The following is a 14,973-nucleotide window of genomic DNA, read 5'->3' as shown; positions in this document are numbered from 1 at the left end:
GTTTCAAAGGTCATTCACCAATATTTGTAGTATTTTTCTTAACACTGAATAGCCTACATTTTGATGGTTTTCGATACCGGAAGTGATGACCATGTTCAGTGGGAAGAAACACAAACACGTGGGTTGATTAGGAGATAAATTCAACCACATGCTCATTATCAGTCTCTTCTGCTCCTTCGAGGGAACTGGACGGACCTTAGGCGGAATCAGCTCCTCTAGGAAAATGTTTTTGTTGTTTTAAATGTATTTAAATGACTAGCACGCGATGATTATGTGAAAGATATAACAACCTTAAGAGTACAGTGAGAAATGTGTTAGGTAGATAATTTAGGTTAACAGTGTGGCATAGATTTACAGCGTGCTACAAAATTAGCTAAGTTAGTGTTAGCGTTATTGTTTTCTAGTTCGGCGTCTGGGGGACTTCTAGGCCTAGTAGTAAAACTATGAAATAATGGACTGTCGTAGAAAGCATCAAATAAAGTGAGTATTTGGAATATTATCGATGGTTGTAGCCTCTGTATGATACTTGGATAAATGGTTTCACGAGGTCTTCGAAAGTGCCCATGCTTCCCTTCAAATTGTAGCAGGTGCATGATTCCTCAATCATACTCCATAGTGCGTTACAACGCCACTCAGCATTTTAGTCGGTAATGGCGCAAAACTAGCAGTACTCGTCTTATTAGACATTCTCTGTTTGTAGTTAAACTGCAACAGCGTGTTTACTTGCTCCTAACCTTTCCTGAAATGATGATGTGCATGTGAGTCCGTGTTTCAGCTGAATCTTGATTATATTTCACAGCACTGATCAGGTTTTGCTTCTGTAAAAGGATGTCCAACTACGGGCCCGGCTATTAACCTCGTGTCTTTCTTTATTTTCCAAGGCAATAATCAGAGCTTGTAATGTTAAGACCACGCTATCAGGTATGTAGGCCTTGTTAGGCTAAAATTAATTGTTCTCATTTCGCTGTCTATTATGATGAATTGCATGTGTCCGTGTTTCACCTGAAATTTAATGATTATTTACATGCACTGAAATGGACTGTAGCAAGCCTTGTTCCAACATTTGATCTGATCAATTGAATATTAAAGCTGCTTTATTTAAATTTGTTGTAGGTGAACCTCGTGGAGGCTTGGGCTGCTTTTGGAATGGAAGAACTGCTTGAAACTTAATAATAAAAACTAAAATTGATGTTTTTATCCCCTTCAGTCCTTCATTTTCATGGTCAGTAACATGGGCGGACTGGCTATCTGGCATATCGGGCATTTTCCCGGTGGGCCGACGCACCTTTTGGGCCGATAGAATATATAATTTAATCATTTGGGCCAACGGTCGGCCCAAAAGGAAGGGCAATCAGCGACAATTGGTTACATTTCCATATTGACACTCGACTGATCCAATGAAGGCTCACGTCAGGCCCCACCCCTCGCATTTTGCCTCAGAGCCAGGATTTTGTGAGCCATCAAAAAGTCCTTGTTCAAGAAGTTGCCTACACAAAATTGCAGCGGGTGCCGGCAGTGACAATAGTGCAAAAGTAACACCAATGTAGAAACTTCAAAAATACAATATTGCAAGTAGGCTAGCATATGTCAGCAACATGTTTAAGTTCATTTAGTTTGAACGAGCATGTAAGCAACCATACAGAGCAGAGGAACAGTGAGCAGGTGGTGGAGCCTAGTTGAGGCAGAGGGTACATGATAAGAACTCAGTGGTGGAGCAGGTAGGCTATTGTATGGGACCTGCCATGCTGACGATGATTATGATGACTTATTAATTGCGGTAATGATAACGGAAGGCCGTGCTGTGATTATAATAACAAATAGCGCAAATTAAATGTTCTAAATGAATGATTTGCAAACCCGGACAGCAAAAGACTGTCAAATGGATGTTACTTGTTGGTCAGATTGATCAGTTTCCGTCAGAAGCCCAAAATTCAACATCGATGGCATGAATGGTGGTTGGTCTCTCAAAGTAGAGCGTAGAAAGGGTTCTACCTTGGAAGGGTTATCATTGTAAAGATGGGCTGAAAGACTGTAGACTGATGGAAATGCAGGCTACAAAACAGTCATATTCATGCACAAGCCAACTAATATACAGTAACATATGATGGGCTACTGGAAGACATCAAAGATAATTAGTTAATGTAGCTATAATGTTCCAAAATACGTACCAGCAATGTAGTATAGCCTACAAGAATAAAATATTTCCAGCAACAGCCCTGTTTATTTTGTGTTGTCTCAGTTGTCCTACAGTGATTAACGTCTACGACAATCTAGGTATGCCTAATTTAGCTCTTTACACATAGGCTTCATTAACTGTTTGGTGCTGCTGTCAGTTGTATAGTTTAAATGTAGCCTATTGAGTAATTTGAAATGATACTTTGAATTCAAGCAGAAACTCTTCTTTAATAATTGCTTGTATGCTATAGCCTAGGCTACTTGAATATGGAGATCATGTGCTCCATGGCTACCTCTGATCAGCCAATGAGGCCTACATCACTTTCAGTGCTCCATGACAGTTGAAAATGTATGCATATTTAAGGGTAATGCCAATATTTTGTATTTAATTAGGTGTGCCTGACCGATTTGAGGGCCGCTTGGACCAAATATGCCAGGGCCAATTTTTGGTCCCAGTCCGCCCCTGGTCAGTAAGGTACTTTGTTGCTTGATCACTGAGTGAGCAGGTTGCATCCATGTTTGATTGCAATGCTCATGTTTAGACCAAAATGCAGATGCTGCCAGACGCTCAACTGTGCAGTAATGATTCTCTGTATGCTACACCAGCTCCTTCCCTGGCAAGGGCCGAAACTAAATGTTCAAGTTGTGGACTATTAAACTGAACTGTTGGATATTTATGCATAATTTAAATTTTATTAAATAAAACACTACTTTTTACTGTGCTTGTATATTTGCATTCTGCACAGTACTTTTATTATGAAACTATTGAACATCCATAGGGCTGATTTTAAGAAGTAGAAATATACAGTGTATCTGAAGCGATCAAAATCTTTAAAGAAAAGAATATGGAGCAATTCTGTCTTGGAGGAAAGTTATTTGCATCAATAATAATTAATATAGATTGGTAGTTTTTGTAACCAGGTTCCGAAGTGGGATTTATTTTAAACCGCCGGCTAACTCTTGCTGTGTAGATGGCACAGCTGGCAATTTTATGATGACATAGCTCCACCCCTCAACTCAGCCACTGCACTCGACCTGACACGCTGCTTGTCAGAACAAACCAAACCATTTCAACATATTAAAATGTGTTTTTCTTTCCCCTGTCATGATTTATGTGCACAATGTATCAGCCTTTTGTGGCTAAGTTAGAAGCACACTTTAGCTTACTGACTAGACTGCACTGCTGCAGTAAGTTAACCCCCTGCCAAATCCAATCATGGTATGTTGGTAAGTTAGGCCTATTCTCACTTAAGCAGAGGGCATTTAAGTTTTAAGTAACATTAAGTAGACCATATCAGGTGATGGGGGGGGGGGGTCTGCTGCTTTGGTGTTTTCTGTCATCACCTTTTTCTGTCCAAGACCTTAAGATGAATTCATAAGGACCTAGGAGACGACATTGCAATTATGGTAATGTGTGTGTCGTTCCCTGCCACAAGGAGTTGTAGGTAATCACTATCACCTTTTGCAAAGTGTATCCTACAGGAGAAGCATTGAGAGAATCTGGACAGCTCTTTTGACCAAATATTTCCAGGTCATTTTGCAGGGTTAGCCTACCCCTGGCCATGGAATATAGAATTTTAAAAAGTAAATTCCAGACATGGTAAATCTATAGAGTTTGATCATTTGTTTGGTCATGAAATATAAGTGAATTATCGTAAAAGCTAGCCTGACGTAGTCATACTCAATTCTAGTCAGAATATGAGTCTGATACTGCTTCATTGGGACGTAATTATGGGGCGTGTTTCAACCGATACAGGGGGGGAATGCCTCTGCACTCAATTGGATAGACCTAACCAATCAGAGCAACAAAATAGCTTACCGTGAGGTGTAGGAAGAAAACACACGAACCATCCTTCTTCTCTTATATCCCCTCCGTTTTTAAAAATAATTCTGTTGAACAGTGATATGCTACAAACATGTTAAACAGCTGGGAAAGGCTGTCGCAAATATGTACACGCAGCCTTACAACACTGTTTACAGCTCTTCGAGTCACGGTAAAATGTAGTTTTTGGTACAGCTAATTTAGATACACTTACGGCTCCCACACACAGCTGCGTTCCGTCAATGCATGCCAGTGGGTGTTCCCGACGGTAGCTATGCAAATGACTTGAAGTAAAACCGTAATGTGATTGGTTGGTGCCGTCCGTATATTGGCTTGATTGGCCAGTGCCGTCTGTCGGTGCAGCAACAGCTGAACTCCTCAACGCGAGCGGCGGGAGAAACGCGACGCGACGGACCCACAATTCAGTTCGGCAACGGATCACGTGAGCCCATGTAAAGTGAATGGGATGCGTCTCCAGCAACGCGAAGCACGCAGCTGTGTGTGGGAGCCGTTACGGCTGTGCCGTTTCCACACATCTACAAAAGGGAACGCCCATCAAAGCGTCTTCATGGAGGGTAGCGTCGCGATTTGGGGAATTCGCATCGCGTGCTAGTGGATCAGGGGCGTAACTGTAAAAGCCGTTACGGCTCCTACACACAGCTGCGTGCGTTGCGTTGCTGGAGACGCATCCCATTCACTTTACATGGGCTCACGTCATCCGTTGCCGAACTGAATTGTGGGTCCGTTGCGTCGCGTTTCTCCCGTAGCTCGCGTTGAGAAGTTCAGCTGGTGCTGCACTGACAAGACGGCACCGGCCAATCAAGCCAATCAACGGACGGCACCAACCAATCAAATTACGGTTATACTTCAAGTCATTTGCATATAGCTACCGTCGGGAACACCCACTGGCATGCGTTGATGGAACTCAACTGTGTGTAGGAGCCGTTAGGGTGTGGGTGCTTGCGTTTCTTTAGGAATCCGCCGTCTTGGTTTGTAGGCTAGAATTGAATATTAAGTGACACGTAAGAGGTCAGAAATACGGGACGTTTGGTAATAGGTGACGTTCCTATGTTTGTAGCTCATTCAAATTTCCCAAGGCATTTATCAACAGCCATATTTTCTCTGCAGTATTGTTATCAGACTAAATTTTTTGTGCCTATTATGTTCCTCTTGCTTGTCAAGAACTTGCAGTAACTTCAGGCAAGAAACATAGCATTAGGCCTATATGTATGTAATCTAATTTAAACTTTTCAGTTAACTACTGCAAATGTCAGAATTAGTGAAAGCAGTTTGCAAAATGATGTGTTTAAGATACTGTCTGCTCAGAACACAAGCAGCATGTCATAGGAAATGCAATCCCTAATTTTAGATAGGGAAAAGTCACGTATGCCTTTAGAGTGTGAATCCTGATAGCAGCCTAAGTAAAAAGATTCCTGAGACATAATCCTTCACAGATGAAACACATAAGGTGAGTGTACAAAATATTTAATATATTACAAATGCAAATATATATACAGTCTTTTTGCTGTGAACATTTTATAAGAAATATCCAGTTGTATATCTTCAATCTAAGAACAGCCATACAAAACATGACAAACATTATTTACAATATTTAAAGTTGATCTATGATGTAATGTTTTGGTTTTTGTGAGACTTATTACATTTTCTTGGAAAAGTACCTTGAATCCAATGTCCATTTTTTTTTTACAGATTCTTTTTTTTTTTTTTACAGATTTCTAATGAAATCCATCATATGTGTGCAGACAGAGTACACCACCATCTGAGTCACCTGTGTAACCCCAGAATAGATACACAGGGTATAGACCACAACACTTGTTGGAAGAATGACACGCTGATCATAGTAACCGACTCTGCACATACACTATATACCGGTTTGGGTTCCATTTTTCACAGCCTGACCCCCTGCACTGGTGGAGGAATCTGTTGTCTTCAGCCCCAGCGTTTCTTTCCTCATCTTCCTGGCGCCTGAGTCCAGAGCAGTTCCCTCAAACAGACGAGCCATAAAGGCCAGGCCGTTAGTTTTGATGTAAGACCTTCCTGCAAAAGTGTACAGGATGGGATTGGCACAGCTGCTGATGAAAGCCAGGGAGGACGTCACTGCACGACTGGGTCTCCAGATCTTTTCCAGACTAGAGACAACGGAAGTCAGGAAGCAAAGGGAAGTAGGTCTTGTTAGTAACTGTATTGACAAGCTTGCATTACATGCATGCATTTAAAACAAAACACTTTATGCCAGTTATGTCTGAAGCCAAGAGTATGCTACTGCAATGCCCCATTTTGTGCCCCACTGGTTTGTGATAAAAAGCATACCTTGGAACCTATGCTACCATGAACAACAATACAAAAAAGGTGTAAGATGGAGGAGAGATTACCTCGCTGCCAAAGGGGTGCCCTCTCCAGCAAGCGCAGCTGCAACCTGCCCAGGTCAGTCAGAAGAAAACATTAATGTTTAGAGTAAACTTTATTCAAACTGTCAAATCATTTGAACATGACATCAAAAGCAGTTTTCACTTCAGTGTTCATAACAATTGGAGCAGCAGAACTTAAAACTCGCTTTCAGTTGGTTAAGAAAACAGATTGCAAGACATAAGAGCGCATCTGGTATCAGAACTTGGTGAAAATTACTGAGCTTATTTAGCAAGTTTCAGTCATTTAAATTTTTTTATTAATTGTAATTACATTTTGCTACAGTGCACATTTTGTGCCCAACTAATCCACATTTCTCTATTCCCATGTACAGTACCCGCCAGAATTGTTGCCACCTTTGGTAATGTTAAAACAGGCATAAAAAATGTAGGGAAAAAAAGACTAAAAACAGGCATAAAAAATGTACACTCACAATGAAAACAACAAGGAAAAATCCACCCTTGAAGGGAAGAAAAATTATTCTGAGAAAAAAGAAAATCTCATAAAGAAATAAATATTTTTAACAAAAACACGTTGCTCACAATTATTGGCACCCCTAGAAAATCTTACATACAAAACCTAACAGAAGCATTTCCCTATCTAATTTCAACTTTGTTAAGTTAATCAGTGTCTGTGAACTTTTAGAGGTAGTTAATTACTTTGGTTTTCACTAAGGTATGAAAATAAAGAACACAGAGGCTAAATCCTCTTGTCATTTTTCAACATCAGAAAGACAAGAGAATACACTAACTTTAAATAAAAAGAAAGTGTGTTGACATTTGTAAGTCAGTGAATGTCTATAAAAACTAGGCACTTTGTTGAAAATGCCTATATTTACAGTTAAAGCAATGATTAAAAGGTTCTAATCAACTGGAAATGTAACAAACATGCTTGGACAAAGACCCATGGTTATCTCGCCCCCACGTACAGTATGGAGGATCCTAATATAGGCAAAAAATTCCATAAAGACCATTTTTGGAGTATTACAGACAAAGGTGTCATCTTGGGGTCACTAAGTCCCCCAAAAAATCTTCAAAAGTGACCTCACTGCTAATAGCTTATATAGAGGGCATGCTAGGTAAACGCCTGTCCAGTCATTTAATTACCAATGTAAACGGCAGGAGTTACTGAATGGTACAGTGACTTTGTTTGAAAGTGTGGTCTATTGTCAGATGACATGAAAATTGCGCTCTTTGGCTAGGAACACTTTAGGTGTGTTTGGCGTACACAGAAGAATGACTATACTGAAAAGAACCCCATACCTAATGAGAATTATGGTGGAGAGGCTGTGCTTGTGGGGCTGTTTTTATTCCCAAAGGCCTTGGGAATCTAATTAAGGTGCATGGTATCACAAACAACATGAAAAACCTGAACATTTTTAAAGGAAATCTGTCAATCTCTGCCAAGATACTAAACGTTGGTCATGATTGGATCATTCATCAGGACAAACGTCTAGATCAAAACAAATATGGTTAACTGAATGCAAAATCAAGCTTCGGCCATTGCCATCTCAGTCCCCTGATTTAAACTCCATAGAAAAACAGTGGGGTTAGTCAAAGAGGAGAATGCACAAGTGTGGAACTATAAGAAACTGGACGATCTGGGGAGATTTTGTAAAGACCATCAGTCTTAAATCTCTTGCTTTGTATTCTCCAACTCTATGGGGTGTTATAGGTGAATATTACAAGCTGTTTTATTGGAAAAGGGAGGCTTAAGAAGGTATTATAAGCAGGGGTGCCAATAATTGTGAGCAACATTTCTCAAAACAAATTTGCTTCCCTTCAAGGTCGGATTTGTCCTATTTGTTTCCATTGTGAAATTACAATAAATCACCAACAGATTATTTTTTATACCAGATTTTAGTCAACTTTAGCATGGGGTGCCAATAATTCTGGAGGGTAGGCCTACTGTAGATCTTGGCCCCTAGAAAAGTTCCAGGCCAGAAGTAAACAAATATCAGTAAAGTTATATTTCATCATGAGTCATCATGAGTCTTTGTGTTGGAAAAATACAAGTTCCTGAATTGTGAAACACGTAATGGTGTTGAAAGGGATAGTTAGTACATGTGAAGAGTATGTGTGATAAAACACTACAAATAAACCAAAGACTGTCTAGATATTCTCACCTGTATCATATTTATCATATGGTAGGGTAACCAGAAGATGCCAAAGACCACAATAATGGCATGGATGAGGTTTTCACTGCGGACCCGGCGAGTGAACTTTGTCCTCCTCAGGCGTCGCAGGATGCAGACATAGCTGCTCACTATCACTGCATATGGCACTAAAAAGCCCACCACTGTCTCAAACATGTACTGGAACACCTCCTGCAGCATCACACAACAAAGCACACAGTGGTAGTGTGGGTAAGAAAGACATGGCAGCAAACACTTGCAGAAACAATTTAGAACAATCTGTATCACACATAAACCAGAAACATTCCATCTTGTCCTCTAACTCAACAACAAACGAGTTATTCTTGTGCTCTCTTTCTTCACAAAGAAGAACTATAGTAATACTATAAGATTAATATAGTTCTATAGTAATGCACAATTCTATGATGTTATGTAATACCTCTATAGTGTTCCTAGTACAGTCTACTTCTACAGTGAGTACCAAAATACTATAAGATTACAAAAATATCTATAGGATTCCTAGCCTGGGTGCCATTCCGAACTTAGTCCCGCCCACAACATTTGAGGTCGGGAAGTTCAGTCTGGCATTGCTCCATAGACCTCTGAAGTTCGCCTACAAAAAAGCTGCCATCTTTGACATCTGGTATCTGGCGATTTTTCCTATGGGAAAATAACATGGGGATTTTGAATAATCGCACCTGTTAAAGTCTCGTGGGGATGAAAAAGTCTGAAATGCAGACGTTTTCCTGAACAAGCTTTTGTCCTCTGCCTTCGAGTAGATACTGTGATCTCCGGTAAGTGAAGGCGGCACACTTAGATTTTTGCTACCCCAGAGCTAACTTGCAATGCAATTTGCCAGGTAGTTAGCTTCAATTAACAACCAGATCTCCTTATATGGGCAAAGATGGCGGTTTTGGATCTTTTTTGTAGGCGAACTTCAGAGGTCTATTGACCTCTCCAGAATCTCTCCAAGTCCCGCCTCCTAACTTCCGTATCCATCCAACTTCCGGGCGTGTATATTCTGGAGAGGTCTATTGTGGAGCAAGTATGCTCGCCCTAGATCGGGCGGACCAATCAAATCAGGCTTTACGATGATGGACAGGTGAGCAACAGTGCCTGGTCTATCACGTCATCTGAGCACGCTTAGATTAGGCTTATGTTTGAAACAAAAACGCTGTGGCTAGAAGGATACATGGCTTTTAAGACCCCATATGGAAAATGCATATTATTTAATGAGGTTTTTATCACTGAAAACGATTATTTCTGAAAACTTTGGCCAAAGTTGAGATGTGGGAAAACTCTGGTTTCACTTTCATCAAGGGAAAATAGTGCTGTTGCATTGCGACATGTTCCCTCATTCGTTTGAAATCTCTGATTGACCACCTGTTTGAGGGATTTGCGACAGCCTTTCCCAGCTGTTTAACATGTTTGTAGCATATCAGTGTTCAACAAAATTATTTTTTAAAACGGAGGGGATATAGGCTGTCAGTTTTTTCCTAGCCTACCCTACTACGTATCTCTTAGATTTCGCTAATGAGTGTTGTAGGCTAGGAGTATTGACGGCACTAACTTTTACAAAAGACCAGAAAACAATGTTAAGGCATTTGTGGAGAAGAAGGATGGTTCATGTGTTTTCTTCCTACACCTCACGGTAAGCTACTTCGTTGCTCTGATTGGTTAGGTCTATCCAATTGAGTTCAGAGGCAATCCCCCCCCTGTATCGGTTGAAACACGCCCCACAATTATGTCCCAATGGAGCAGTATCAGACTCATATTCTGACTAGAATTGAGTATGACTACGTCAGCCTATAGGATTCCTATAAGATTACTATAATTTAAGATTCTGATCGTTCTTTTTCGTTAGGGTCAATTCCCCCAAGTCCCTTCCAGTCGCTCACCATTCTGCCATATTCCCCTATCCCATGTTGTGGCGCGCACACATAGCGTATTCCATTTCCGGTAGGGATCTCCTCCACCTGTCTGAAGATCAGAGCGGGCAGGGCCAAGAGCAGCACCACTATCCAGACGCCGGCCAGCACGCGCAGTGCGATCCGTTTCTTGTTGAAGGTGCTCACGTGATGGGGCCACACCACCGCCACCAGCCTGTGGAGGCTCATCAGCGTAATGAGCATGATGGAGGCGTACATGTTGACGTTGCACAAGTAGAAGAGAGTCTTGCACAGGAACCTGCTGAAGATCCAGCTCTGCTTGGCCAGGTAGACCACGAAGAAGATGGTCAGGGCCATGAGGAAGCCGTCAGCGCACGCCAAGTTGAGGATGAGCAAGGTGGTTATGGAGCGCTTGCGCGAGCGTGCCAGGATGCTCCAGATGGTGAAGAGGTTCCCAGGCACACCGATGAGGAAGACCAGGGTGAGGATGATGGCTCCCACAATGGTCGTGGCATCGTTACTTACGAGGCTCGGTTCCTCGGTTCTGTTGGAATGGTTCAATGTAATGTTGGCTGTGGTAAATGAAGTAATAAGGGAAGGTTTGGTAGGGCTTGCCATATCTGTAGTAGAAAGATACAGATGAAGTTTAGTAACAGTTCTCTTTACAAATATTTGTGTTGAAACATAAATGCCTTGTGGAAAGAAGACATGATAACAATATCTCCCAAACAGAAGGTATACAAATTCACACTACCTATGTTGAAATGCGTTCATGAGTGAAGGGAGAGTTTATACCTTGAGGCAAAATTTGTGTGCTCAACAACAGCAGGAAAGCGTTGACGGAGCTAGGCAACTATTGAGTCAACTTCTCAGCCAGTAATAAAACTGGCACAGAAAAAACAACATGCTAAAACACGCCATGTGTCTCAATAGTTTTGGATAGAAGCATTTGTTGGAGGTAACATTTCATTAGTCATTTTCTCCGAAGTGCTTATTTTTACAACATGCCAAAGCACATTTGACTTTGCACACACAATAGACTTCTTATGGGTGATTCAGACTATCCCCAATTTATGTGTGTGGGGGATTGAACTCAAATAAACTAAATAAACGGAGAGCAAGTGTGCGGACCTTCTCTGTTACTGGATCTTGGACTTTTGGCTCCTGCACCTTAATTTGGATGTGCGCACGTTCCCAAACTGAAATACGTATCCCCAATTTATAAACATTGTTTTGTCCATTGTTTTGCATACAACAAACTCAGTCTTCATCTCCCCAATGATTGGAACAGTATGTCAACAGGTCTGCGCTTCAAGTCTGCTCCTGTTTTGGGCATGTTGGCAGCACACCACCGACTTCATGCAGTAGTTTGTTGAAGAGTTGAACAGAGGGAAATAGAGGAGCATGAGGTGTATATATTCATATCCAGCCATTCCTCTCAGTGTGATCGTTATAACATTTGGCAATTTCCAATGGCTTGCATCAGAGCACTTTCCCAACAGTAACAATATGACAACATATCGTCCCCTTAGAATTATAGGGTTCTATCTACGTTCTGAGTAGTTCTGAGATATTGAGCTTCAAAGTTTTAGAATTCCATAGAGTTATACTGATAAGTGGAACAAACCTCTTCAAATATAATGTCCAAAAATGCATACAACTACAAGAAACACCTCACCTCATCCTCTTAAGGTGTCACAGAATAAGAATATGTCAATAACTCAATTTTGACAAAAATGTCAGGTAGAACCTTATAATTCTAAGGGGACGATATGTTTAGCACAAGAAGCGTGGGTATATACAGAGTCATGTAAACAATTGATGGAAGAGTGACTATTTTTGAAGATGCAGTGAGGGAGAAGAAGAGAGAAAGACGGAGAAAGGCAATAAGTGATTGTTTCCTCACCTCCGCTGTGCTGGTCTTGATGATGGAGATCAAAGGGTCGCACTGGGGATAATCTGTGAAGGGTCAAATCTTCCTGTTCACCGATCCAACTCCTCTCTCTGTTTATGCTTGCTGTAACAACGTTCTTCTTGGCACTTTCCTTTCCAGTGATGTCCCTTCTTAAGATGAGCTTAAATACTGTTAGTTGGTATTCCTGGTAGCTTTGTATCTTGTTCTCTATTCTGTATAACACTGCTCAGTTTGTTTGTCTGTACTCGTCTTCACACCAAAATGATAAGTCAGTGGCCACACAGGATACAATATGTAGTGAGAAAGAGGGAAAGAGGTATGCCCAGTTCCACCCCCTTGCACGCTCTCTCTCTCTCTCTCTCACACACACACTCTGCCTGTCTTTCACTTCCCTGCACTTTCCTTTGCTCTCTCACTCATTCCTCATTGGCCCTCTCAGTGTTTTATGTCACATCCTCACCCTTTTGCCCCTTCATGATTTTTGGTATTTGAATTCTAGTAGCTATTTTGACATGGAAGATATCCACTCATGTCTACATCATTCCTACAAAACATTCTCTTGTCCTCTGTATTTCAGCTTGTTTGTTTAAATGTCCCAAAACACTCATAAAACATAGCTATTAAAAGTGTTTTTGTGTTAGTGGGGATGGGGATGATTGTAGTTTGTGCGTGCGTGCGTGCGCGCGTGTGTGTGTGTGCGTGCGTGTGTGTGCGCGTGCAGTGTTGGGGAGTAACGGAATACATGTACAGGCGTTACGTATGCAGAATACAAATTATGAGTAACTGTATTCCGATACAGTTACAAGTTAAATAGTTGGTATTTAGAATACAGTTACATTGTTGAAATCAATGGATTACATGACGATACTTCTGTTTCATACGTTTATTCACTCTCTAAATAAATTAAGGCAACTCCATTTCCCAGAAACTCCTGAAAGCAATCTATGATGAAATTGTTTCCATGTTTAAATCCAAGCCCCGCCGTCTTGCACTAGCCTCAAAACGCAGCCAGCACGCATTATGGACGCGTCATCGGAGACCCTGAAATGACTGTTTGCATAGCAAATTAGGAGTAAAGTAAGTGGAGGTAACTCCTGTTCCTCACTGATCATGGTTCCTGATGTCTGTTCAAAGGATATTTTCCCAAGTATTAATAGCTCAAGTTACTTCGGCCAATCAGTTACACAGTTTGCTAATCAATAAACAAAGCGTATTTCACGTGTTGATTTAGACCTACAATAAAACCAATCTCTAAAATAAGCACTGCATTCTAAGTTTTTTATTCTAACTTAAGATAGCTTTATGGATTTTTTTTTTCTAATTAGATCTACATTTACTTTTTAAAATGAATTATATGGTGCAGCCTCTGAAGAATTATTGGTGCAAGTATATATTTTAACGTGCGGTTTTTGATTGTCATTACGCGATCACGTTCATTTTGAGAGCACTGATATACAGTAGCCAATAGTGTTTACATTTACAGGTCATTTGCGTTCCACCTGTCATATGCGCCCCTCACTTGTACTGGGTTGATGCCACCGAAAAATCTCACAGGCACACCTAATTATAATTTCTGGCTATGCCCTTAAAGTAGCCTATTTATTTTGTTTGTTTTAATTAGCCTAGTCGCCTGCTGTAGTTTTAGTGGTCACCTTGCTATTTTAAAGTTGTATCAGGTAGCTTAGTTGGCTTTACATTCTCCTATGTGGGCCTAACACTTCAGCCATTTGGAACAGAAGAACACACCAGAATAGGCCTGTTTAGTAGGCCTAAGCAGGATTTGATGGCCGCATTCCTACACTTATAAAATGCAATTTAATGCGGAAGTAATCTAAGTATTCAGAATACATTACTCAGATTGAGTAACGTAACGGAATACGTTACAAATTACATTTTTGGGCATGTATTCTGTAACAGAATACGTTTTGAAAGTAACGCTCCCAACACTGTGTGTGTGTGTGTTTGTCTCAGAGAATGCAGTTTGATGTGTCTAAGTGTGTATTTGCGAATGAAAATATCTTATCTTATGCCATCATGGTTCCCATTTCCAAATATAATCCTCCACACACAAACTCCCTGTCACATATTTTCTCAGAGAGACTTAGGCCACATGTTAGAACACTTCAGAAATAGAGATGTACTTCCACCAGAACACAGAAAACTGCAAGTACTTACTCGCTTATGGAAGCGCCCATATACTGCCCAGGAATGTTAATTATTCGTTCAGTGGGTGGGGTATAGAGATTTGGGCAAACAGAGAGAGAGAGAGAAAAGGCTGAATGCAAAGATGCACAGTTATGGGCATAGCACTTCCTCTTAAGGGTCTAACCACAACCAGGTGTTTGAGACAATCGGAGATAAGCTATCAACTGATTTCCTCTGGAGAGTCATGTAAGTAAACTTCCTGTTCACCTGGGCTGATTCAAATAAATTCAGTTTTATTCTATGGTGCGTGTGTGTGTGTGTCCCAAGTGCAGTTACTCAATATTGTAAGACGTCATTCAGATGTTTTCCCATTAATGTAAAAAAACAAAAAAACTTCTGATTTCTCCCTGAATGACTGTTTCTCTCTTTGGGTCTGAATGGTATTCTCAAGTTCTGACGTGTACTC

The 14,973-nt window shown here is 40.9% G+C and overlaps 1 protein-coding gene and 1 long non-coding RNA gene across 2 annotated transcripts; one reads left to right on the top strand and one right to left on the bottom strand.

The window, feature by feature from the left end:
- Positions 1–155: 155 nt before the first annotated feature.
- Positions 156–1,189, top strand: LOC143135037 (uncharacterized). The gene is made up of 3 exons (XR_012988771.1): positions 156–480; positions 882–921; positions 1,114–1,189. It is a non-coding gene; the product is annotated as an uncharacterized LOC143135037 (long non-coding RNA).
- Positions 1,190–5,879: 4,690 nt separating this feature from the next.
- Positions 5,880–12,516, bottom strand: ltb4r2b (leukotriene B4 receptor 2b). The gene is made up of 5 exons (XM_076293130.1): positions 12,354–12,516; positions 10,457–11,067; positions 8,550–8,750; positions 6,391–6,434; positions 5,880–6,147 (listed from the first exon to the last, which is right to left on the bottom strand). Exons 2-5 carry the CDS (start codon positions 11,063–11,065, stop codon positions 5,880–5,882), a joined length of 1,122 nt encoding a protein of 373 aa, XP_076149245.1. The 5' UTR covers positions 11,066–11,067; positions 12,354–12,516.
- Between the last annotated feature and the right edge of the window lie 2,457 nt (positions 12,517–14,973).

The sequence above is a fragment of the Alosa pseudoharengus genome, unplaced genomic scaffold (genome assembly GCF_046254945.1).
Source record: "Alosa pseudoharengus isolate Yale_2024_CS ecotype anadromous, Long Island Sound unplaced genomic scaffold, YU_APseudo_1.1 YU_APseudo_1.1_scf_2, whole genome shotgun sequence".
Classification (NCBI taxonomy): Eukaryota; Metazoa; Chordata; class Actinopteri; order Clupeiformes; family Clupeidae; genus Alosa; species Alosa pseudoharengus.
This window is presented reverse-complemented; position numbering and strand designations above follow the sequence as displayed.